The following is a 26,637-nucleotide window of genomic DNA, read 5'->3' on the forward strand; positions in this document are numbered from 1 at the left end:
CACTGCTTCCATTAATCTTCCATAATTAATGTTCCATTAATCTTAAAGTAATAAAAATGCTTACTAGCTAAAATTACAACAGAATATTGTGTAGAATGTGAATTGACCCTGCAAAAATGCATTAAAGACTGTGCAACACTTTATCACACTAAAACTTGCATACTGTAAACTACATACTGTTATATGATTAATTAATACAGGTTATTGGCTTGAAGGTTAAGGTAATGTAGTTAAAATTATGTAATTATTGCTCTTATGCTACAATGTAATCCTTTCCAAACTCCACTGCACCCGCTTTGTTACACGACCATGGACAGCTGCTTAAACAGAATAATGTCTTCTCTTTCCTCTGCTATCTCTCTTTTGGCATCTCTCTCTTGTGCTCTCTCTGTTTGCTTTCTTCACAGTCCCTTGTTATAGGTCAGCACCTTACAATCGGTTGCCATGGCAATTTCCGGCTCAAGGTGAGCAGCCTTGATCTGTGAAGTGTGAAAAAATGATTAGCAGGAAGCAGCTCTCTGCCAAAACATGTATTGCTCTTTGTGCAAACTTGCCCAAAAATACACACACGCTTATACACACACGCTTTAAAACACAAGCAAGTTTAATGTCATGAGAGATGAGCTGTGAAAAATTATTCTTTACTAAAGAGAGTTCAAAATAATATTTTATTGCTCAAGATGCACACAGAGTTGCAAAGAGCTGAAGGAGTGTGATCTTACTTGAGACATCTGTGGGAAGAGGCTGATGGCGAGAGGCAGAGAAAGACCAAACACGGCCAGGCACACTAAGCTGTGGACAGGCAGCATGAGCCGGCGATGGGCCTGCATCAGCGGCAGCCTGAGGGGAAAAGAAACAGGAGGCAAGTATTATTGGGAAAAGTTTCTTCCACATCACAACATCTGGACACGCAAACGCTGGAGTAACTTACTCAAAGTTTCATGTTTCCTGCTATGATATAATCAAACGCTACATATTTTTTAGTTAATGTTAAAAAGCATCACTAATGGTGTTATTAATACTGCTTTTTGTGTTCAAGTTCCTTGTGAAAAAAAATCCAACAGTTATAGGCAGAAGCAGCAAAACTGCAATAAGTAATGAATAAAACACGATGGAGTGTGCTATTATAAAAATAATTAACAATAGGGTGATGTGATGTCGTTGTTACAACCACAAAGTTTATTTTCCATGATTATTTTCCTATAGTAGTGTGTCCCAACATTTTATTTCTCTTATACACCAGGAATTACAATGATCATTTAATTAAAGAACAAAATGTTGTATTTGATCTCTTTATAGTTATGCTTACTGTTGTTTCACAAAAAAAGCTAGTGCCTGTTATCGCTTAGCTTATAGCAGCTATAAACACTTTCCTCAGCAGCATCTCTTTTCTTCTCTCATGAAATGAATAATACAAAAAATACAGCTTATCATTTTCCAGGGAACCCACGAAGCCCCCCATTCCAAAGACTTTGTCTGAAAATGTAAAGTTACAGCTTTCCAGTTTCAGTGACAGTGGAGACTCCTTCCAAAAATGCTACATAAAAGTCTCCTCACAACAACTACAACAAGCTGCTGTTATACAAAATTAATCAACACTTTCTAACCAAATGAGCATTCAACAGAGCTGTGGTATGGGGAAAACAAGTACAAAAAAGTGAATACTTCTCCACAAAAGCCATGATGATAGGTGGGAGAACAAATATAGGCAGTGGAAGGACCACTCGTGTAAACGCTGTCTCCATCAGTGCCTGTGGAAAAGAAAATCACCAATTACTTCTTAATTCTTACTTTCTTTTTTAAAACAGTGAAAATTTAAGTCTAGATAGAAAACAACAAAGGAAAGCATATATCTATGGAAATTAGATATTTACTCTACAAAAAGTTCTTTTTCAAAATCGTATGCATTTTCTATACAGTTGTCTATGATAAGGCTTCAGATTACATCACATTTACAACAGTACACAGGAGTTTGTCACTGAATCACTCACATGTTTGGCTGCTATCCGCGAAGAGCCCACCACATTCCCATTGGAGTCTAGCACATCAATTCCCTCTGAGAGTTCGTTGTGTCTCATCAGAGCCACGTTGCACACATTTGCACTAGCTAAAAGAAAAAAAAAAAGAAAAAAAGAGGTTATGGAAGCATCAGTTCTCCTCAGCACACAAGAAGAACTAATGTTTGTCAGTGTCATACTGTAACATGTAGGAGGTATTTAGACACATGCAAGCGCTGACAAAATGATTAATATAGATGATGTTTATTAAGTCTTAGTGGTGGCTTAGTGGTTGGGGATTCAAATTCCACCTCCACCCTCTTGTGCAGAGCTTGAATTGTTCTCCCCGTGCTTCGGGGGTTTCCTCTGGGTACTTCGGTTTCCTCCCCCAGTCCAAAGACATGCGCTGTAGGCTGATTGGCGTTTCCAAATTGTCCGAAGTGTTTTAGTGGGTGTTTGAATGTGTGTGCAATTGTGCTCTACAATGGGCTGGCCCACAGTCCAGGGTGTTCCTCGCCTCATGCCCCAAGTTCCCTGGGATAGGCTTCAGGCTCCCCCGTGACCATGTGTAGGATAAGCGGTATGGCAAATGGATGGATGAATGTTTATTAGGCCATGTAAAAAGGCCACTGTATTTGCAAACTGTTCTCTGATAAAGAACACAAATGAAACAATTTGTGGTGCAGTGTTTCCATTTTGGGTTAAAAGTAGCTCAACTCTGCTTCTATATTTTTAGTAATATGACATTGAGTTATGGCAGCCAGATTTGGTTGAGTTCATCGTTGTCATTCCACAGCAGTACATGGTCCAGATGAAGTGATAAGTGTGTGCCAACATTGGGCCATTATTTATTTGCTATCAGGGATAGTATAGTACAGTACAGTACCTACAGCAGGGAAAGGAATGAATCTCTGTATGATGAGTCTGGTGGCTGGGTTAAATTTCCTGGATTTCTCAATCAGCACATTCAAACCGACCTAAAACAAAACCAAGAGGAGTCAAAACTACTGAATAACAACTGAATAACATTCTTCACTGAATAACAGTGAATAACCATTAAGTAAGTTTAGTAGTGGTATATGCAGTAAATTAGTTTTGAATATGAGAAAGTCAAACAAACATGAGATATGGATCAACCAAAATGCCCTTAATAGCTATCAAGAATCACAGAAGTAATACTAAAGGAACAGACCGCAATTGAGACAGCACTCGTCACAGCTCCCAGATAGCCCTGAATAAATCTCGATGTTGGCGTGGGCTGGGAAGAGAAAAGTATCTGCATCAAGCTAACATTCCCAAGTATCTGCAGACTATCCTGCACACTTCTAAACACACTCACACATACACACACACGCACGCGCACACGCATGCGCACACACACACACACACACACAAACACAAACACAAACAAATATACACAGCCTGGTGTGCTGACTGTCTGTGGTCTGGGAGCAGATGCAGAACAGATGTCTTGCCAAAAGCAGCAACTAAAGCCCATTCATATGGAAGTAACATAAAGCATCGCTTCACTGCAAGTCCATCTGCACTAACATTAATTATTGTAAAAAAAAAACTGACCCTAATAAAGTGAGTAAAGCCACCGTACCTTTGTGGCATTGCGGTTGGCGTAGTTTACACAAGCGTTATGGCTCTGGTTTAACCACTGTGGGGTAGACAGGACAATAGTTAGAAAGCTGGATATAAGCATTTGCATATTGGTACACATTGCATATAGGTTCACGTTGCTTAACTAACACTTTTCAAGCACAGATAGCCTGTGTAGAAGAAAGTAAGGAGTTATTTTCAAAATAGAAGCAGATCTTTGCTATACCAACACATAATTTGTCAGTCTCATGTTGTTCAAAGTTTACATTTTTTCACAGTCACACAGCACAGTCATTCATCTAAATGTTCTTTAATCATGCATTTCATCAATGATTATACCACAGTGCTGTTGAACTCTCAAACTTATTAACCTCTCAGGAGGTTATGCTCCACACAATCTAAGAGTAAAGGATGTTGCTATTTAACAAAGAAACCTATATAATCATTAATAGGGTGAAGCTTTCTGTAAGGATACATTTTTATTTAAAAAATTATTATTTATATGAGTCTCATGTGTCAGCACTTTGTAACACTCCACTACTCTGTTTTCTGCCATTGAGAATCATTGGAGGACTCTGTGCTTTCCGGTTTCCCAATATCATGACAAGCTGCATTTGTTTGTGCTATAAATTCCAGGAGAGAGAGAAAAAAATAGGCTGGTAAGGGAATGACTATTTATAGCTGCTCTAACAGCACACTATGTTATGTTTTATTTCATACTTAATATATATTCTTGTCTGCATATTTTGTGCATATGCTTTCATAAGTTGTCTGTGTATTGTCTTTGTGCAATGTTTCTCCTTTGTAAAGCAAGCTTAATAGTAGTAGCAGTAGTAGTAATAGTAGTAGCAGTAGTAGTAATAGTAGTAGTAGTAGTAGTAGTAGTAGCAGCAGCAGTAGTAGCAGTAGTAGTAGTAGCAGTAGTAATAGTAGTAGTAGTAGTAGTAGTAGCAGCAACAGTAGTAGTAGCAGTAGTAGTAATAGTAGTAGTAGTAGTAATAGTAGTAGTACTAGTAGTAGTAGCAGTAGCAGTAATAGTAGTAGTAATAATAGTAGTAGTAGCAGTAGTAGCAGTAAGAGTAGTAGTAGTAGTAGTAGTAGCAGTAAGAGTAGTAGTAGCAGTAGTAATAATAGTAGTAGAAGTAGTAGTAGTAGTACTAGTAGTAGCAGTAATAGTAGTAGTAGTAGTATTTACCTGCCAGAACACAGTGGATGCTAGAGTCTGGTTTGGAAGGAGAAGACCAACCACCTGCAAGATACATGTGGACATTAATGATCTTACTAATTCATTCATATTTTGGTGCTAAATAAAATACCTAAACCTTCAAAATAAATTTGTATGCACAAGAACAATAAAATTACATTTTAATCAAATTAATTTTTAGCAAAATTATACAAACACTTACTATGGGTGTTCCAAATGGAACATAACCTAAGAAAGAAAAGAGCATTTGGTAGAAAAGTAACAAAACTAACAGAGGCACAAATAAAAAAAATATTTATAACACTTTTAGACCATCGGATTGTAGGCTACATTTATCTGAACCAGTGCAATAAAAACCAACCGCCTCTGCACACAAACTCATTAAAGTAATTTAAGCTCACTGCCTTTCTTAAAGCATCTACCTTTAGAACCCGCTTACACATGAACCATATCCCTAGAGCTACTTTAGATTAAAGCTGTGATGAGTACATTTATACAGCTAGAATTATATAGACCTCTTGTCAGGACCGTAAAAGCTGCAAACATTCTGATGAAGATTTAAAGGGACTTTAAGAGCTACATTAGCTCCTTTGCTTTAGGGTACAATATCTAATAGGAAAAACATGGATATTTATGCCAACAGCCTTATTTAAGCAGTATCCTATCAGCAGCCTACTCGAAATTCAAACTAGATGCTTTCAGCTTACCATGAATGTCTAGTGGTCATTAAGCTCCATTCAAGTGGGGCTGTGTTTTATTTTGATGTATATTTATCTGAAATTTGTGAATATATGTAAATTTGTTAATATGTGTGTGATATTTATGTGAATTTATTTTCACATGAAGTGAAATCTGAAATCTAAATAACTTTTAACCTTTTACAGGATAATCCTTTCCATGATTTACACCATTAAAAAGATTCAAAGCTCAATTCAACTCACACAAATGATGTGAAACTTTTTATAATATTCCTTTATAACATGGGCTAATAACAATTGTTCATTTTCAGAAAGCAGCCAGTAATTGATGTTTTTTTAGCATTACAAAATGTGGAAAAAAGCGCAACAAAATACATTGTTGTTATTCCTAATTTAGTCTATAGAGCTGTTTTTATTTCCTGAACAAATGCCACATAATTTATGACAGCAGTTAATGTTGCTAAGTCTAATTTGATTGTGACTTTAGTCATACAAAGTGTATGAAAACACATCTGTGGAAAATGCTGACATTCAATCAATAGTATATTTTATACCTTTGCCTTAGTCGTTAGTTATATTATGTTGAGGGCCCATATTTCCCAGTTGCCTAGCAACTGTGTTCTCATAACTTGCTATCAACTATGCTATAACATCTAGTCATGCTGGAACAAATCATAACTGGCCTTAATGTAACCTTATTTCTGTTTGTTTAGGAGAACGGAGATTAAGGGTTTAGGCAGATGAAACATTTAAATGACAAAGAAAAATGCTGATGATTTATGCAGTGTTGATTATGATGTTATGTTTTTACTTTGATTAAATTTCTAAACCTGATTAAAAATCTTAAGAAGAATATTAAAAAATTTTTATCCAAATAACACTACAGAGTTTGTAAACTTTGTAAGCATTACTCCTGATTCTGATGTGCCTTAATCCGGGTTATAATAATAATAATAATAATAATAATAATAATAATAATAATAATAATGTAGCCATACCTGACATGCGAAAAGGCATAAAGATCTTCTGTCCAGTGTCAGGGTGGATAATAGCCTGCAGTGGAATAAATAAATCTCACTCAGTTACTATACTGCTATACATGTAGAGCAGATTAGGTGAATGTGATCAGGTGAAGTTGAACATATTCCTGGATCAATGTCACTTTTAATCAATTTAATCAATCAATGTCACTCTTCCAGATCTATTTCCCAACTGGAAAGCTATTGTGTAGATTTTGTGTAGCATTAAAATGTTGACGAGCTGTATCTAAGCCCAAAAGAGCACTTTTATTAATGTTATGCAGATCAGCTAGCCAGTGCATTATAGCTCAGCAGACTAGACAGCTAAAAACACAAAGTGAGTAATTAAAGATTGCAGCTTGAATTATTATTATTATTATTATTATTATTATTATTATTATTAATTATTTTATAAATCAGGGACGTTGTGCTGTTGTTGTTTAAAAAATGACCCAGTTAGCTAGCCATCCCTGCAAAGTACAAATACTGCTTGTTAAATGGTTAAAGGGTTAAATGGTCAACAGCAGCTAAATGATCCATGTTTCAATATATTCAACACATTTTCAAAACAATTTTGCTCAACTTGTAAAATGCCGAGCTATAAAATAATTTCTGTGTATGGATACTGATCTACATAACATTAATCAAAACAGTTTATTAATTGTTTCTTTTCAAATGGACTAGGGGGGTCATAATAATGTATGCACTGTTACTAAATCAGATAACAGTAATTGGTTAAAAGGAACATTGTTCCAGGAACAAAGACATGTTGATCCAGGAAAATCACAGGAAATCACACTCACTGACCGAATTAATATGAACAGTGAACATAAAGGTTTTGTCTTACCTGTCTCACCTTCTGAGCCTCCCAGAGCTGAACAACAAAACACATTTCAAAAAGAGTTGACAAAAACACTGGGCAAAGTTCATGTAAAGAGGAAAGCTGAAGTTTGTATATATAAGTTTTATATACAATTTTTTTTATATAGTGTGTAAAAGTCAACCACATCATCAAGAATTCTGCAATCCTGTAAAGCAAATATGACTTAAAAATGAAATGTTTTAAGTATCAATAATAACAGGTCTTCTGTCTTTGCAGGAAAATCCCAAACAACCTTTAAAGATGTTTTTAATAAAAATCAGAAACAAGGTCTATCACTTAATATAGCCCATTACTTAATGTTTTATTATGAGTTATGTAATGAGTTAACAGTAATGACAGGTCCTGAAAGTTGAAAGAGTTTAATTGTGTGTTTTGGCTGCTTCACCTGTTGATCTGTTGTTCCAGGAGGAAGAGTCCCATGTTTAAAATCATCCAGTAGAGCAACACATTGCTTTAAGCGAGCCTGGAAGGATGAATTCAGACATAATTCAGGTTTCATTCTAAATTACAATAAATTGAAGTGAAGAGGTAAATGTATTTTTTTAAAAAGTTAAATCAATAAACAACCTGAATCATCAATCAAAATAGCACAAAAGTTGGACTGTAAAAATTGACAATAAAAGAAATCATAAAATGTTGTAATAAGGACACCCTATAAACCTTTAATAACCTTAAATACAAACAGGCTACTGCTTTACCATTTCAAATGTATTTTTCAATATGTATAGAAGGTGCTTTTTACCTCTGATACAAAAAGAGTTCTGGGGTCGATGATGTCTACAAAGTGTCTGAACCTGCCGAGGAAGGAGCTCTGTGGGAAAACAAAAGACCAAATCAAGAGCTGGTGATTTGATGCCAACCTTGCCCAAGGACTAAGAGCATGTAGGATGCATTTAACGCTTCACTGTAGTAAACTTGTAATATAGTTATAGATGTTGTATGTACTTTTGTTTCCCAAGTACCACTAACAAGCTCTGCATATACAAAACATATTGCAGATAAAGCCTATATATAGTCATGTGAAAAAACAAGTGCACCCCATGGAAATTGTTGGCTTTTTTTTGACATATTTGGACAAGCAACCATTTGATCCTCTTTGAAACCATGCCTATTAATAATGTTTCCAAATGGAACAGGGTTTTAAAATAATGAACATGAGCCATGCAAACACTCTGACACTGTTTTGGTCAGGACTTTACTGCAGCTGTCATCAGTTCTGCATGCTCATGGGGCATTTTGACTTCAATAAGTGAAATGCTGCTCCATTCGATTCAGGTCAGGTGATTGACTTGGTCACTGCAGAACAGTCCACTTCTTTGCATTAAAAAAGTCTTAGGTTGCTTTTGAGGTATGCTTCAGGTCACTGTCCATATGCACTGTGATTGAGTCCAATGGGTTTTGGCGCATTTGGCTGAATCTGAGCAGATAATATAGCTTGATGTTTATCCTGCTGCTTTTGTCAACAGTCACATCATCAATACATACAAGGGAACCAGTTCCACTGGCAGCCATGCATGCCTATGTCATAAGATGAGGTGGTAAGTTTCAGATCATGAGCAGTTCCTCCCTTTCTCCATACTCTTCTCTTCCTACTTGTGTTATCTGTCCATAGGATGCTGTTTCAGAACTGTACAGACATTTTAGATGTATTTGGCAAACTCCAATCTGGCCTTCTTGTTTGTAATGCTTTCCAATGGTTTACATCTTTTGGTAAACCCTCTGTATCTGGTGAGGTCTTTTCTTGATTGTTGACTTAGATACACCTGGAGGGTATTCTTGAACTAGCCAAATGCATTGAATGGGTTTTTCTTCACCAGGAGGGAATTTGTCATCTATCACAATTAAATAAAGTAATTTTTAGATGGTGACTAATGCAAAGATACACATACAAATGTTTGATTGGACAAATGCTGACCTATGCTTCTGATTAGTCTGTTTAAGTCAAACTCTTGTCCAAGAGGGACTGACTGGCATATGGTAGCCATATTATTATTTTTTGCTCATTATTGAGGTTCCAAATCAGGAGTAATTTTATGTCCATTTTCTGATGATCAACAAAAATATTACACTAATTAGCTCAAAATCTAAGTGGTTAGAACCCAAATGGTCCAAACTGTAATGCTGGAATTAGTCAAAGAGTTAGGTGAAAAATAATTTTTGACTCTTGGTTCAAAAGACAAAACAGAATTCCAACATCAAGCTCATCTTCCTGAGTAAGTGAAAAGAGTACAGTACCTTTCTGCCAAATGTGTCTATTCTATGCATAACAGTATTTACTCCTTATTATATTTGAAGGCAGAATCAGAATAAGTACAGCTTTATCAGTGTGTAGTCAATTCAAGTCATGCTTCCCTTTTAAAGGCTGCAAAGCACAAGTGACATACTCAACAAAGCAGTAAACAGCAGTCAGCAGTGCTCTCTTCTGGGGAATATATATATATATATATACACACACACACACACACACACACACACACACACACACACACACACACACACATATATATATATATATATGGAATACTGATGAAGACCCAAAGCTGAAATGTTTGTGAAGTTTAAATCACTGGAATGAGTAAATGTGCATGGTCTTCATTCTTCATTAGCTATAAACATGTAGAAAACAGATAGTTAGCTCTGTGACAGTGTTTGAGTCTTGAGTCTAGCTTGGTGACTGCTGCTATTGACTTTCCCTTTTCCTTGTTTCATGCCTACTGTTTTAGAGGCCAAGTAGCAGTATATGCCAAGGGTTTATTTGGCAAACAGCCCACAGTGAGACACCACCAGTTTCAATTATCTGCATCTAAGCTATTTACCTCTCATGGCACAAAAAAATTAAGAAAATACAACTCAGCATATTGTGGCTGTGAGTTTTTATGTTAGCTGTGAGTTTTTCTTTTAGCAATAGAAAAGTCCAAAAATATGCCAATCCCACTGCTTTCTCCAGTAATGCTGTTTGTAGGCACTGTTTTTTCCTTTGGTATGTGTGCGGAAGTCTGTGGGAGAGCACACTTGTTAATAATGCATGTGCTTCTGCTCTCTGGAGAATACTCCTCACAGATCACAGAGATGGAGCTAGCTGGAGCCCTGCATAAACAGAAAAAAACCCTACTGTATCCTTCTGCTGCCCTCAATCCATCTATAAACAGAAGCAAGGAAATCAGGAGCCTGTATGGGCAGGAATCTGTGCCATATTTAAAATCAATCACTTTTAAAGAAGAATATAAAATGCAATAAATACATAGTGCTGCTAACAGAAGGCAAAACCTTTATTACCCAGTTCCCTCATTGCATAATGTGTGTCCTGGATTTACTGGTAAGGAATAAAATGCGTCCATCTTGAAATACAATTCACTCAACTGCAAAACATTACAAATTTTTAGAATGTTATTATTTTATTACCCTGATTTCATTAATAACCTTACAGATTGGCTACTCCATTATGCCAGTTTATTTAAAGAAGGCTTTGTTTGATTATTGTTTGGAATCCATAATTGAAATAACCCCTTATTTATATATATAAATAAAACACCACATCACATATCACACATCCATATGTTTTGGAGGAGCATCTGAAGAGGTCTGAAGACGGGAATAGAATTATTAACTGTTTGTTTGCTCCATAAATATTAACCATCCTCTTACCAAAAACTACATCATATAAAAAAATTATATATTTTTCTTGGTAAAAGTAACAATACTTCTTTTAATACTTTTATTATTAGATTATGTAGGTGTCTGCCATATAAGTGTGAATTAGCAGTTAATACAGAAATAATATATTAAAATAAGCACATTAATAGAAACCTATGAATTACAGGCTGCAGCTGATGTTATAGAAGATACCACCTTCTGACCAGCCTGTTTTGAGAATTCAACACCACTGTTTTAATTGCAGTTATTTATCTCCCGCTAACACCTACCAATCACATTTATTTAGTCACACAGTAAAATGTAATCTAATATCATACAAATTCCAAAGATACCTCAGAAAGACTGATTCACAATATTGTCATGCAATTGATTCCTTCTGTTTACATTTTACAAGCATGGAAATTAGCCATACGGCCGTTTTCCTTAAGAGGAAATCATGTTTAGGGGTCACATCCTTGAGGAAATCCTAGAGGGGAGTGGGGTCAGTGAGTTGCAATTTCTTTCTGCCTCAGAAAGCCGAAAGCTGTTAATATTGCAAACAGCCCCTGAAAAGTCTGACACAAATTCAGCAAATGCATTCTTTAAAAGTAATTCATACACTATGTGAAAACAATATAATAAAGGTTTTGTTTTTATGTCTACAAAATAGTCATGTTTTGCATTTCATAATGAAACGACTGCATTCCTCTACGTAAACCAGATGTCTGGCCATTTATAACATACCCGTTTAGTCCTGCACTAAATAACACACACACACACCAGGGCACATTCTGATTTACAGTTTTACACTAGAGCTCATTGGAAACCCTCATCCAGAATTTAAAACCATCACAAAACAATACAATGAAACAAAACATTGCACTTTAAAAAAATAATAAAAAATTCTTGGTGCTCTTTACAATCCCATGCTTGCCCTGTATTGATCAATCAGTCAACAACTGTGATCTCAATAACAATGACAAGGATTTTGACTTTGAGGTGAAAGTTACAGTATAACACCATCACAATCAAGAGCAACGTTGCACCTTACTCCCAAAGCAATCCAAGAACAAAGGAGCACAAACAGAAAACGACGGCTATCGGGACACAGGTTTATTGCACATTTTCACCCTTTGCCCTGTTTTCAAAGACTCCAAAGTCTGCACTACCCCCAGTGCAGCTCAGAAAGAAGCCTTTGGCAAACATCAGCTAATCTAAAACACACCAGTTGATTATATATATATATATATATATATGAATGGATAATTGTGAGATTGGTGATGAAGATGTGGACGCACATGTCAGATGGTCAGGAGCTATCGGAGTGTCCGTGTTGAATGAGAGATGACCGTGGCGTTGCCATGGAGAATCCCCGGGTTTTAAATAGACACTCATTCATTTGACCGTGGCGAAACTCTAACGATGAAGGGCGCTTGGGAAAATGCCGTTACTTTGCATTCTTCTCACTGATGTGACCCAGATTTCATAAAACAGGCTCAGGAAAAGGACGAGCCATACATTTCCTTTCTGTACGCAGATCATGCATGCGGGGAAAAACTGAAGCAGAGTGAACATTAACCTGAAGTTGTGGGAAGTAATCACAGACCGCACTGGCAACTGGTGAGAGCTCAACAAACAAACAAACAAACAAACAACGGTGACTGCACAACTAGTCGGATAACTAGCACAAAGTATGTTTCATCTGCAACTGCAAGCCAAATACGGCTGATCTGATATATTTTTATAGCAATACTCCCTGCCAGATTGTGAGGAAAATTAGGAGAGGAAAGCGTCAACTTTTAATAAGATGGTGCTACCATGACGATGATGATGATGGATAGATCCGGACAAAGATGTTGTTGTTGTTGTTCATCACCGCCCACCGCAGTTTGCTATTAAGATAACGGAAAACACTTCCCACACGCTGTAGTCCTACCTGATCATACCGCGGCTGTCCGAGCTGAAACGCAGGATAAACTGCAGCCTCGGTCATTCCTGCAGCCGAGAGCAAGCGGTAAGTAACAGCAAGGCTCCGGAGACGGGCTTTTAAAGAAGAGTCAACTCGAGTACGAAAGTAATGAAGCGATCAACCGCAAAGCTACATGGGAGATGGAGTTTCCCGCTGTTATCTCCCGAGCGCAACCAAAGGGGCCAGGATTTCTCCAAACACGCATGGAGGGAGTGTCTGACAGGGCGCTCCCTCTGACCTCCATACATTTCATGTTGCATTAGGTCAGTGGTCACCAACGTGGAGTGGTTCCTGGAGATCTCCCTTCCTGAAGATTTCAGCACCAACCGTAATTGTGTCCACATGACCATCTAATCATTGCCGTAAGAAGTTCTTGATCCACTAAAACAGCCGTGTTTGGTTGAAGATGAAACCTGAGGGAAGATAGGTCTCCAGGAACAGGGTTGGTGACCACTGCATTACACTAAATACAGATGTATTGTATGTGTGCATGTATTGTGGCACCACTGAGCAGTTTCTGAAATTTTGTTGTATTTCGATGCAATGACATTAAAGGTTTCTATCTATCTATCTATCTATCTATCTATCTATCTATAAATCCAGTGAAACCTATTTAGGAAGTTAGTAAACTTAACTATTCAAGCAACCCTTAAAGAAACTTTAGAAAAGGGGTAGTTTTTTTTTTCTAAGAGTGTATTTTCCCCTCCTTTTTCCAACATAAAACAACATTTTAGTGGTGGCTCAGTGGTTAAGATGCTGCGTTACTGATCAGAAGGTCCAAGGTTCAAGCCCCAGCACTGCCAAGCTGCTGCTGTTGGGCCCTTGAGCAAGGCCCTTAACTCTCTCTGCTCCAGGGGTGCTGGATCATGGCTGACCCTGCAACTGACCTAACTTCCTAACAAGCTTTGTTTAGCAAATACATTTTTTTCACTGTGCTGTAATGCAGGGGTTCTCAAACCTTTCCAGGGCAAGGCCCCCGAAATGGCATTAACATTTGACCGAGGCCCCCCTTTTGCAAGATGTCTTTAAAACACATTAAAAATACAGACTTCTGAATATATCCCCCTTTTTTTGTTTATTAATAATTACATCTTACATATTTACATTACATTAGGAATTTATTGTGTGTGTGTGGTTGTCTGAGAGTGAGAAAGAGAAAACATACATTTATTTATTTTTTACACCAAATTGTTGAGGCCCCCCGGGCGCCCCCTGGCGGCTCCCACTTGGAAAACCACTGCTGTAACGTACTGTATATGTGACAAAATAAGGTCTGTTTCTTCTCATAGAATTAATTTTCATAAATAATAAACCACTTCAGGACGTGGTGTTGCAACCCAATGTGAATTTTCCCCCAGGGTTTCTGGGATAGCCTCCAGGCCCACCCCGGCCCTGACCCGGCTAAAACTGGTACTGAAAATTAATGAAATAAGGTAATACATTGGTTCAGTCAATTGGTTGGTTAATTTTTCTAAAGAATTCCTAGAAACATATGAGGCATAAATACACTATATGGCCAAAAGTATCTGGATATCTGATGATTACATTCATACAGTACGTGCTATTTGAACATTGCATTGCAGATTTAGTCCCCTTTCGCTGTTAAAACAACCTCCACTCTTCTGGGAAGGCTTTCCACTAGATGTTAGAACATGGCTGTTCAACCACAAGATATTAATGATGTTGAGCACTGATCTTGGAGCGACAAGACCTGTTGTGCAGTCAGAGTTCCAGTTCATCCCAATCAGCAGTTCAGTGGGGTTGAGCTCAGGGCTCTGTGCAGGTCACTTGAGATCTTCCACATCAACCTTCATGGAGCTCACTTTGCGCACAGGGACATTGTCATGCTGCAACAGGTTAAGGCTTGACCCTTTAGTTCCAGTGAAGGGAAATCTTAAAGCTACAGCATACAAACATATCCTATACAATTGTGTGCTTCCAACTTTGTTGCAACAGTTTGGGGAAGACCCACATATGGGATGTGAAAGTACTAAAATAAACTAAAATGTCCTTATATAAGTTTATACAGGATTTAACCAGTAAAACTTAGATGAACTTGCATGAAAAGTTTTATCTTTATATTATAAATTACAGAGAAGCGTTCTACCACAAGGTGGCTAATGTGCAAAACTGCTATGCAAAGTTCTTCTGAATGTTCTTTACTTTGGAAGCAGGAGGAAATTGATTGGTGCAAAACACGAAGGGCTGGAGCTTACTTTTTAAACACTGTGTGTAACTTTTTTTTTTTTAATAACCTTGTCTGACTGCGGGGATTAAGACTGAAACATTTGATAACTACTGACCTTGGTAGTCCAGTCCTTGGAGTGCTCTTTGCTATTATGAATAAGTTTTGGAATAAGTCTTGCATTCAATTCCTAGTACAGACAAACCTATAAAATGTTTTTTTTTTGTTGTTTTTTAGTTTCAGTTGTTCCAGCTTTTGCCCTCATATAGTTTCATAAGGAAAAACAGGTGAGCTTTGGTGCACTCTAGTGTTGATTCAAGGACAGTGATGTTTCAGCTCCTGAAGTGAGTGAGGCAGCAGATGGACTACAACGCCATCAAATGGAAATGAATCAAACTAACAAAATAACTTTATCAGCCCTTGAAGCTAAGGAGTGTGTTCACTGATCAACATAGACATGTGCATTATTCTTTATATGGCACTACAGATCAGTTACCTATATAAGAAATCCATGTTATAAGAAATTCACATTCATTCGTCAAATTCATTTGAAAAAAGTGCAATCCCACATGATTTTTTTTTAAAACAACTTTATTTTTCAGATGAAACCATTTGGAATAAATAAGACTTGGTAAAACACAAATGAGAATGTTCTGGAAAAGCTATGTAACAAAAGTATAATTTGTAGAAGTGTCAAATCAACAATGTACACTCACAGTGCTCTATGGCTTCAGCCATAACATTACTGCAATGGTAAAAATGGTAAAAGCAACTGAAAACTGTTACTGATAAACAGTATAAAATTGTTTACTCAACAAATCTTTCTGCAACAGAAAACTTTACCTTCTTCAGCATTCAATATTACAGACAAGCCCACTGCATCTGCAAACATAATGTCTTAATAAAAGCTTTGGGCAAAATTAACATTAAGACAATCTAACAGACAGACAGATGCAGTGTTAATACTGTGTTTAAAATTAAAAAAACAATGAATATATCTATGTCAAACTAATACTCTATGAATGTCTTTTGAACAAAAGCAGTTGTTACATTCTTTAACAATCTGAATGTAGGCTCATGTGGTTGCTTAATGGTTATTTTACTATGCATGTTTGCAAATCTAGCTACTTTTACAGCGAGCTATGGGGATATATAACAGCAAGATGAACAACTACTGTGTGATGCCTAGCATATACTATTGCATAGCTTAAATGTAGGTGCTTTTTTGTTCTATGTGCTCAACTGCGATGATAAACATGCTTTTATTTGCCGGAGATATTATGGAAGAAGCTGACTGTCTTAAGCAGCAAGTCATTGCATAATACAGTGTAAGGTATATCTGTAAATAATCTCAATGTTAGCAATATTTACAGACATAATGGAAATCGACTATTTTACATCCAAAATCTTTTGGATGGTCAGAACAGAATTCACATTTGTTCATGGAACGTTTTGTTATTGGATGACCAACCTGAGAATTTCTAAGTCATTTGAACACTTGGAAGCACATAACTGAACAATTGATGGTACATGGAAGAAAACACAACAGGTTTTTCCGTGGATTATCCAAAATCCATTCAAGCAGGAAGATAGCAGAGTTTCCAAAAAGCATTTCTGCACAAAAGTCAGTCATAGCATACAAGGACACTGGATACTACACAAATTATTCTTAGGAACCATTGATAAGGATCTGAAATGCAGAAAAGCTTAAGGATCACAAAGGAAAAATCAATCACAGAAATACACTATATGGCCAAATATTTGTGGACACCTGACCATCACACCCTTATGTGGGCCTTCCCCAGACTGTTGCCACAAAGCTGGAAGCACATAATTGTATACAGTAGATTGTCATATGTTGTAGCGTTACAATTTCCCTTCACTGTAACACTGGAACCAAACCTGTTCCAGCATGACAAAGTCCCAGGTCTTCTCATCCAACATCAGTGCCTGACCTCACTAACGCGCTTGGCAAATCCCCACAGCCATGCTCCAACGTCTAGTGGAAATCCTTCAGAGAAGAGTGGAGGTTGTTATAACAGTAAAGGGAAGCTAAATCTGGAATGGGATTTTAAAAAAAAAACACATGGGTGTGATGGTCACATGTCCATAAACCTTTGGATATATAGTGTATATGTCTTTCCTTATTGTTTGTTCAGTTAAGCCTTTACCACCATTTACCAAAAAAAAGATCCTTGAGTGCTTGTGTACAAGAGCAATAAATAGTACTTCTCTATAGGCAGTGTTTGATTTGAAATTTGTGGTATATTTTCCTGACAAGATTTTTTGTTTTGTTGAAAGAATCTTGGAAGTCCTGAATTCATGTCATATATGCAAATTGATACTATTTGAATGTTGGAGGTATATTTCTACTACACGTCTCAATGTGTTTAAATCAAGGAGATCCTTTATGCAGCAAAACCTATGGCAGCAACATTCTAGCGAAAGACATGAAAGACCACTGGTTCAATAATGTTCCAATGACTCTGGCCCTGTATTGTCCAAAATGATGTTTTCAAAGCATAACTGTATATCGGTGGATGGGAGAGTACTGTGACTGTTTTGAGGATTGCAAATGGGTGCAAAATGTCACACAGGTAAAGCACACATCATTTGGGCCGGCCGCGTACCTGCAGCAAGGTTGGTGTTTGCTCCATGATGCGCACCAGCAGCTTGTCGATGTAGTCCTCCAGATCTCGCACCTGGACCTTTAGCTTCTTCAGCTCAGCCTCTCGCTTCTCCAACAGCGTTGCCTGGAGCTCTGACTCGGCCCGCTGTCTCTCCGCATCTATCTCCTGTTGCAGCAGTAGAGCAATCAGCTCCATGTTACTCATAGTCTGGTAGTGAGCGTGGGCCTCTGACATGGACACCTGCCACAGACAAAAAGATACACAAACACACACAAATGGGACAGTAATATGTAGGACAAAACAAGGAAGTATGGTAGGTTAACGAGTATCCTTATCAGCCTGTCTGGTTAGTGCCTAAAATAACCTAAAATATAAGTTTTTTCTCCTTTTTATTTTAACCCCTGTGTTCTGTTTGCTACATAACAATGGTTGTACTGTTCACATTGAGCAGCGGAAATTGAAAATAATATTTGAAATGACAAACCTTCAATACATGGGGACTAACAATCGTTGCCTGGAGACAAGGGAGCAAAACTGGTCATGGTTTCTAGGTGTGAGGGATGACATACTCTCACTACCAGCTAACCAGCTGTGGGTTGGAGTGTGTTAAACTGCCCTGTGACCTATCATGAGCAGAAGTTCAAAAAGGTGTGTCTGGCAGGCTTCATGTGCCTCAGCTGGTAGTTTTCACATGATATTGGAAAGCTGGATCATGAGAGGGGAATTGGCAGGTAACCAAATTGGGGAGAAAGTTCACATTTTTAAAAAAATTATTATTGATAATTCACCACTTTTTTTTCTATCTGTTTAATTCTTGGGGGGAAATGACCTGAATATAGCCTGTATAATATAACATGTTACAGCAGATGCACCAAAGGTAAATTTGTCCTTCTATATGTATAATATAAAACAATCAATGCACATAGCAGTTAATGTCATTTTGACCTAAACAGACATGAGGCTTAACTATATTTGAGTCTCTGAGTATAATTCTTCCACTTTTGATAATGTCTGAAATAAACTTGGGCATTTTGGGTTCCCCATATTTAGACTTATCCTTAAATTTTCTTAAATGACATATTCAATGTAGATTAATATTTTTTTTTAAATTATATATGATTAGCACGTTATCTAAAAACTTACCATAGAAAGCCAAATATTGGCCATCTTCTCTAAAAGCCTCTGGTCAGTGTCTGAGATTCCTGTCCAAAATAGCCAGTAGGACCTGTCTGTCCTCTTAAAGCTTGAATATTTCTATTCTTATGTCACTAATGTTACCAGTTGAACCCTGGTGAGTGAGGATTTTGTAAAATCGAAATGCCTGCACTACCTGTGGTTTCTCCGGCTCAGCCATGTTCTGCTGTGTGGAGCGTCCAGGGTGGATGGAAGAGCGCAGTTTCTCTAGCACTGATTTCTTCTCTCCCGGCACTGCTGTGCTGGCCAGAGGCTTCACTAGATGGGGGCTGAACAAACAGCAATAATAATAGTAATGATGAGAAATCAAGTACTTTATAACAATTCTAACATTAAAAGCTGTATGGTTTTAGTATCAGGTTAAACAAGCAATGCAAAATATCAGCAGCAGCCGTGATTAGCTTTTTGTTAGATTTCAGCAATGAAAGACTAACATGCTGAGAGAGTATATGAAAAAGTCAGTCACAGTGAGACAAATTTCAGAAAAGTTTTGATGACATTGCCCAACATTGTGACTGCACAATATCTGTAAAATATACGTGCGCCTTCTTTCATTGTGTGTATTCTGATCAAACTCAAACTTTATCAATAACGGTTCTTCAAAATAAATAAGGCATCTACATGATATACATAAAAATTGTAGTCAAAATTAGGGATGCCCCATATGGCATATTGGAATTGGTGCTGATTCTGTTCAGGAATGGATTAGTACTGGACTGAATATGACATTTATCAGCCTAATGTATTGGCATATATTGTGTTGTGAATATGACTGTGATTTACTGACACTACCTTCACTTAAGTGCTGGAATTAAATCAAGGGTGTCCAATCTTATCTGGAAAGGGCCGGTGTGGGTGCAGGTTTTCATTCCAACCAAGCAGAAGCCACATCTGAGTCTACTGAAAGCCAAGCTCAACTGATTAAACAGGTGGGAATCAGGTGGGATCCTGCTTGATTGGAATGAAAACCTGCACCCACACCGGCTCTTTGTGGATAAGATTCAATTGTCTTAAAGCACACTGCTATCATGTCTTAAAGCACAATGCTATCATAATTTAGCAAGAGAAGCTTGTAGGAAGCAGGCTTGGTTACTATCAGATCTATCAGGTCTGATATTCGTATCATAAAAATAGAATTACTACATGCTTAGTCAAAATACTGTTGTCCAATATTGCATAACGGACTCCACAATGTGTTTTTAATAATATGGCAAAGTATATCATAATCACAATATTAAGCAGTATTTTGGTCATATTGTGCAGCCTAAGTGGCAAGGATTTAACTGGATATCGTCATGTTTGGTTGTAATCTTACTGTAGAACATGCAGATTGACTGTTCTCCTATTAAGAGTCCCTAATTTCAGTGCCTGCTTGGGTTCATAAACCAGCAACACCATTTAAACACTAATGCTGAAGAGCACTTATAATATTTCAGTATTTCAACTATTAGTTCAAGCTAGACTCTTTGTTTATAAACTGTTTATGCTGCAGTGAAACAGATGCAAGAATCATAAGAAGCAAAAACAAAAAAGCAAGAAACAAAGCAAACAAAAGAGCTAAACCAGCAAAATAAAGAATATCAGATGAGCAAAGCTGAACATAGCATTGTAGCAGGAGATGGACAAAGAAAGACCAGGATAGAACAGACCAAATTAGACAAGAGATGTTGAAGAAACAAACACTAATTCCTAGCTGGTGTATACATATATGCAGACATGTATGTAACCCTGTCCTCCTGCACCTGGGTGTCAGACTGGAGCATGTGTCTCAGGTGAGGGAGGAGGGGAGGAGTGAATACACTCTAGGAGGCTCTGAGGTCTCACCTGCTCTCCTCAGCGGGAGGGCGACTGCTAGCTGGCTCTGCCTCCTCTGGGGTAAGTGTGTGCTTTGCAGTGACCTGCTGCTGGAGTGTGGAGGTGGTGTAGGAGGCCTCAGCCAGAGTGCTTCCCAAGCTGGGCCTTGTGGTTGGGTAATGCATAAGCAAGGACAGGCTGGGGTCAGAAGTGGCATTAGGATGGGAGGAAGAAGGGGATGAACTCTTATTCAAAAAAAGGTCTGACAGTGAAGGTTTGGTTGAACTGAGGTCAGAGCACGCTGTTGATAATACTGCACTGGGGCCAGTCTTGGGGGAGTTTGTAGTGGAACGTGTCCTAATGCGTGCTGATCTAATTTCAGTTTTGGAAGGGCTTCTTGAGCCTCTTGGTGCTACTCGGACATGCAAGTCCTCAAAACTGAGGCCATCTGTTAGAGTCAAAGGGGACTCACTGATCTTGTGGCTCTCTGAAACAGGAACATTGGAGTTATTCGCTTCTGGCTTGAGTTCAGCTGTTTTAGTCTTAACCTTGTCATAAATCAAACAGCATTCAACTTCTTGTGGAGCATCTAAGCCTGCATTGTCCTCTATTGCCTCAGGTTTAAGCTGTGCCGTCACATTTCCGTCATCCCTGTTTCGTCTGGGGATTGTTTGTGGATTTACAGAGCTCTCTTTGTGATTAGGATCCTCTGATTCAACCCTTGCAGTATAATTTGAATGTGGATGGCTGCTGTGTTGTTCTAAGTTGTCACAGGGTTTCTCATAGTGGTTATTGTTGGACATTCCACTTGTACTAACAACAGTATTTGGAGTTTCCTTCAGGGAAAATGGTTCTTGCTCTGCCACTCTGTTTAATAAATCTTGAGGGGGCACTGAGGATAACCCACATACTGACATCCCAGATGATTCCAAATCTGTGGCATTTGGGCACTGGGTTAACACCTTGTTACCGTCTTTATCTATAATTCCGAAAGTAGTCTGGTTCACAACTGAAGAGGAGCTGTCACAATCAATAAAAGCAAACTGAGAAGTGTCATTAGTATTATTATTATTGGAATCTGGAGTAGTAATGTCTGCAGTAGTGATTATGTTCTCAATCTTTTGATCAGAAAATGGCTTCAGTTCAGAAGAGGACTCTGGATTTATCTGGACCTGAAAGTCACTGCACAATGACTCGCTCACAGTTGTATCACAGTCTGAGGGGCAAAATGGCGTACTGGGCACAGTGTGGTCACTTGCAGAAGACTGGGGGTTTTCCTGTATGTGTTCATACCCATATTGTGAATTCTTTAGTGCAATATTTATGCCTCCCTCAGTCAAAAGTTTCTCTTGTCCATTTTTAAAAATGTTCAGATTTTCATCTCTGGACATTTGTACAGTATGTGAAGGTGGATAAACATTCACATTCTGCTCAAGAATAGCACAGTGCAAGTCTTTACCTAGATGGGAAACTTTGGTGTTTGTCTCTCTATGTCTCTCTCGATGTCGTAGTGAGGCCAAATCTGTCTGGAAAAGCAGGCAAGCTTCTTTTTGGACAGCAAGCTCCTGTGCCCGGTCTAGCCAGCTGTCTGAGCACCTCTCTTGAATGGGAACTGGGGTCCTCACTGGTCTTCGTGAGGCTAAAGCAGGTAGGTTACAGTCCTTGGAGATTCTTTCATCAACTATGATCCCCATTTTTGGTTTAATACTGCAGTATTCAACTGGATTAATAGATGGGTTAGGAGATGAAGGAGGGATTGTGGCTGAGGCTGGTCGACTGGGAGTCCCAACTGGTGACTTAAGACGACTACTGGCCAAAGCCTCAAATTCATCACATTCCCCCCTACTCTCAGATAATGGACGACTTGGTTGCATTGCATTACTAGAGTTCACAGTGGCTGTCTCTGGTGTCCCAGGCATTAAGGCAGGGAGGGACCTCTGCTTAGCTACACTCCGAGGCCTCTCTCTCTTTATAGAGGACATTTTGTTTGGTGTGCTATCACATATACTGCTTGGAAGGCCACTCCTCACAGGGAATGCTGGGTAATGGTTGAATGGAGAGTTGTAGTAACCGGAAATTGCAGGAGGAGATTTCAAAGCTTCTTCGGCTATGAGCTCCTCAAAAAAGGGGTTCCTTTGCAGACGTGTGAGGAAAGGATTGGTAGGGGAGATGGAGGGTGGTGGAGGTGAGACATGGGAGAATGGATTAGTGTGAGGGCCAACAGGAGAGGACGACATGTGGCTAGTAGCAGAAACTAGGGGAAGAGAGCGTGGTGGTAGAGTGGGGTAGTAGGGAGAGAGGGATGCGGATGTTTCTGGACTGCTTTCTACTTTAGGAGGAACTCCCAGCCTGTGGAGGGAAGGCACAAGTAGTCCTCTTAGTCATATCCATGTGTATTAGGGCCATAACTGCTACAAAAGGGATTTATAAAAAGATTGTCTCTATAAGATTTTTTTTTTAAAAAAAACCTCTCTTCCTTTAATTGAAACATTATAGGCTTTAGGTTTAGTTTGGTTCATGGAGTTGACTACTTTTTTTTGTCATCTTCTTGCATGGCATGATTTAGACTGTCTCTTTGAACGAATTAATCAATACTAAAAAAAAAATCAGAATTGTTCTGTATTAAAAACGTCCATTCCTGTTACATATAAAATGCTGAGAACAAAATGCTGTGAAAAAACCTGACAGCCTAAAATTGCTGATTAGTTTAAATGAAATGGAAGTGTAAGCTATAACAAAACAGTAAAAATGTCTCCAGTTTCCATAAAACATGCTATTACACAAAAAAAACCTACTAAGCAACATAAAATCAAAATTAGGGATGCACCAAAATGAAAATTCTTGGCCGAAGCCAAATAGAATGACAAACTTGGCTGAAGGCCGAATACCAACACGTTTTTTCCAATTATTTTGCCATTTTTTTTCACCATTGTATAAATTAAATAGTCAAAATGTGCTTTTTACTATTTTGTCTTGCTTTTCAAAGAAAAAAATCAATTACAAAAACTACAATATCAAAATATTTATTTAACACTGAACATTTTTTTTCATTCCAGCGGGCATAGGCTACCAACAAGGCACAATATAACTTTAAATAAATAAAGGAGTAAAATAAAAATATTTTTGTGGGGTCATCTTTGAGCCCCCGTTGAATAGCCTATGCTAGGCCTATAACTGACTGCTGAAAGAAGGTAACACTCTGTAGACTACAACAAAAAAGTGCATTAAAAAGTGCATTCACAAGAGTGCAAAAATGGTTCTATCCGGTTCTATACAGCGGATTATATTGGGGATATATACCGCTCGCGTCCCTGTACACCTCGCGGAGTATTATAGTAGATATAGTAGTTAGATACGTTGTTAATGTTATGTTCCTTGATAGATTTTGTTAGTTTAAACTATAGATTAGTTCATTTAGTCCCCGCTGGTTTTTCCGCTCCTTGTTTTGTGTTTTGACCCTGTTTTCTGTGACCGCGACTCTGATTCTCTTTGCCTGTCTTGACTGAGTTTTTTGGATTACGACTTGGATTTGTCTGCCTGGCCTTAAATAAATACGTCTTTACCTGCTTCCGTACTCTACTCCCTTACGTCTCGCGACGTGACAGACTACTCCGGAACAGAAACAAAACAAACCCACGTGTCCACAGTAAACATCCGAAGAGCACGTGGCTCGTGCATGCGCGCGCCCCCTCATCGAAGTCGTGACATTAGCGCGTCTCACTCTGGTTGCTAGGCTATTTGGTTGCGTCATCAAACACGTTACTGTTCGGTCAAATTTATTCGACCTTTTCATTTATTCGTTCGAACACCGAAAGTGTTTTTTTTCTTTTCTTTTCTTTTTCTTTTTTCTTTTTTGCTATTTTCGGCCTAATAATTTCGGTTGCCGAACATTTGGTGCATCCCTAATCAAAATACATAAAAATAAAATAAGGGAAAAAAATAACCAAGCAAGTAATAAACCTTCTAAAATATGTGCATGCACAAACAATGCAAATATAAAAAGTACCAAGCAGTATCTATAATGGATGCTTTCTTCTGCAAAAATATATAACTGAAAATGTTTGCAGGCTTTCAGCACTTGATGAGTGATATCTAGTAAACGTCTTTATTTTAAGATAAAACAGATAATGGTTCCAGTATATATATATCACTGAGCCTAAAAGTTAAATGTTCAAGACAACAAACTGTAAATATGTATAAATAGTCATAGAGAAGACAGATTTATAAAAAAAAAAAACAACAAACAAAAAAAACACACTACCAAGGTCAGGCAGTCTATATTTTTGGATTCAGTATAACTTAAGTGCTTAAGCGCCGTCACTCACCTTGGCTTGTTTTGGGTGTCACTGGCACCGAACCAGCCACGCAGACGTCCCTCTTGACCCTGTTCAGGTTTGGCTGGGAGAGAGTCACTTCTCCCGCTGGAGAACAGAGTTTTCCTCAGCTTCTTCCCTTTATCTGAGACATCTGTATAGGAAGAAGCCATCACCAGGGGGCCAGTGGCTTGCACCGGCTTCCCCTCTGAGGTGCTGACTCCCAATGTTAGGGCTGAGAAGCCCTCAGTCTCTCCCTCAAACTCCTTTTTGCTCTTGTCAATGGAGCTACGCCTCTGTGTGTCTTCACTGCGGCGGGTAAGATTCTGCAGCGAGCGTGATAAAGGAGAGCATTTCTCCAGTAGTGTGCGCTTGATTGGCAGACTCCCTGGTCCTTTGGAGTAGATGGGCTCAGAGTAAACATGGCTGCCATTGATGCAGAGGGTGGACTTAGAGAGCAGCATGTTCTGGCTGTTTACACTCTCTACAGCCATACTGGGACGTGAGGCAACTGTGATCTTACTGGCCTCATCACTGTGTGCGCGCTTGTGGGTCATCACTTTAGGAGCCGTGAACATTATGTGGACAGACCGAGAAAGCACAAGACAGAAAGAGTCAACAGTGGGTGAGCTGAAGCAGAAAGAGTACACATTTAACCAAACTTAGCAAACATTATCTGATTAAAGCTATAGTCATGGACTTATAAATCCACCCCAATGGATGGTATATAACTGACTCACATTTTTTAAAGCAGTGTTCTATACACCAGAGAGAAAATATAGCAAAGTTTTGCAACCTAAAAACAAATCAGGTGCAATAACAGCAAATTATTAACATATTTTAATGCAGTGAATAAAACCCTTATGCTAAAGGTTGGCACAATCTAGACCAGATTGGCTGGTTATGTTACTAGAAATCAACTCAAATGAACCTTACAAACTAGCTAACTAACTTCCACCCATATAAACTCCCAATGTATACATTATTTTAAATATGCAACCTGATTTAGTACTACTAAATTGATTGGATATCTTGTACTTGCATTTATGCGATCAGCTTTGGTGTTTCCTAATTTCAAAAATTGCTTATTTTTTTTTTTACTTATATTGGTCTTGCCTATTTCTCCACAACACCCAAATTCCAAATGCCAGGTGTGTCCAATCCTTATCACTGGTGGTACCTATAAGACATATAAGGAGTAAACATGCTTAATGCTTTTGTTATGTCTCTGCTTTAGATGATGTCCTTGATAAGAATTTGCAATAGATCAGTGAATGTATTCTGGTGTTTTGTGTGTGTTTTTTCTGACTCCTGCTCCTCATCTCGTATATGATGCCGCAATTGGCAGATAAAAACTGATGTCTTGCCAGCATCTGTACTTTGTCAACTCTAGATTTTAAATCCCAGATATATATTTTGGGGCATAGTGGCTTAGTGTTTAGCACGTTTGCCTCGCATCTCCAGGGTTAGGGGCTCGATTCCCGCCTCCGGCCTGCTTGTGTGGAGTTTGCAT

The 26,637-nt window shown here is 38.3% G+C and overlaps 1 protein-coding gene across 3 annotated transcripts; it reads right to left on the reverse strand.

Annotated features, from left to right (window-relative positions):
• On the reverse strand, positions 1–26,602 carry LOC128611508 (sideroflexin-5-like). 3 transcript variants are annotated; one of them, XM_053631071.1, is made up of 19 exons: positions 26,241–26,602; positions 25,137–25,683; positions 20,842–23,160; positions 19,154–19,286; positions 18,308–18,337; positions 17,824–18,063; positions 8,149–8,217; positions 7,792–7,869; positions 7,371–7,397; positions 6,503–6,557; positions 5,009–5,034; positions 4,798–4,851; positions 3,604–3,660; positions 3,190–3,255; positions 2,884–2,974; positions 1,992–2,107; positions 1,666–1,751; positions 723–840; positions 1–479 (listed from the first exon to the last, which is right to left on the reverse strand). In XM_053631071.1, the coding sequence occupies exons 2-19, from the start codon at positions 25,679–25,681 to the stop codon at positions 402–404; spliced, it is 4,188 nt and encodes a 1,395-aa protein (XP_053487046.1). In that variant the 5' UTR covers positions 25,682–25,683; positions 26,241–26,602; the 3' UTR covers positions 1–401. The 3 variants fall into 3 exon arrangements, with proteins under 3 accessions (XP_053487046.1, XP_053487047.1, XP_053487048.1); XM_053631072.1 differs by lacking the exons at positions 17,824–18,063; positions 18,308–18,337; positions 19,154–19,286; ... (1 more) ...; positions 25,137–25,683; positions 26,241–26,602 and adding an exon at positions 12,976–13,435; XM_053631073.1 differs by lacking the exons at positions 17,824–18,063; positions 18,308–18,337; positions 19,154–19,286; ... (1 more) ...; positions 25,137–25,683; positions 26,241–26,602 and adding an exon at positions 12,857–13,429.
• Positions 26,603–26,637: the final 35 nt, after the last annotated feature.

The sequence above is a fragment of the Ictalurus furcatus genome, chromosome 8 (genome assembly GCF_023375685.1).
Source record: "Ictalurus furcatus strain D&B chromosome 8, Billie_1.0, whole genome shotgun sequence".
Taxonomy (NCBI): Eukaryota; Metazoa; Chordata; class Actinopteri; order Siluriformes; family Ictaluridae; genus Ictalurus; species Ictalurus furcatus.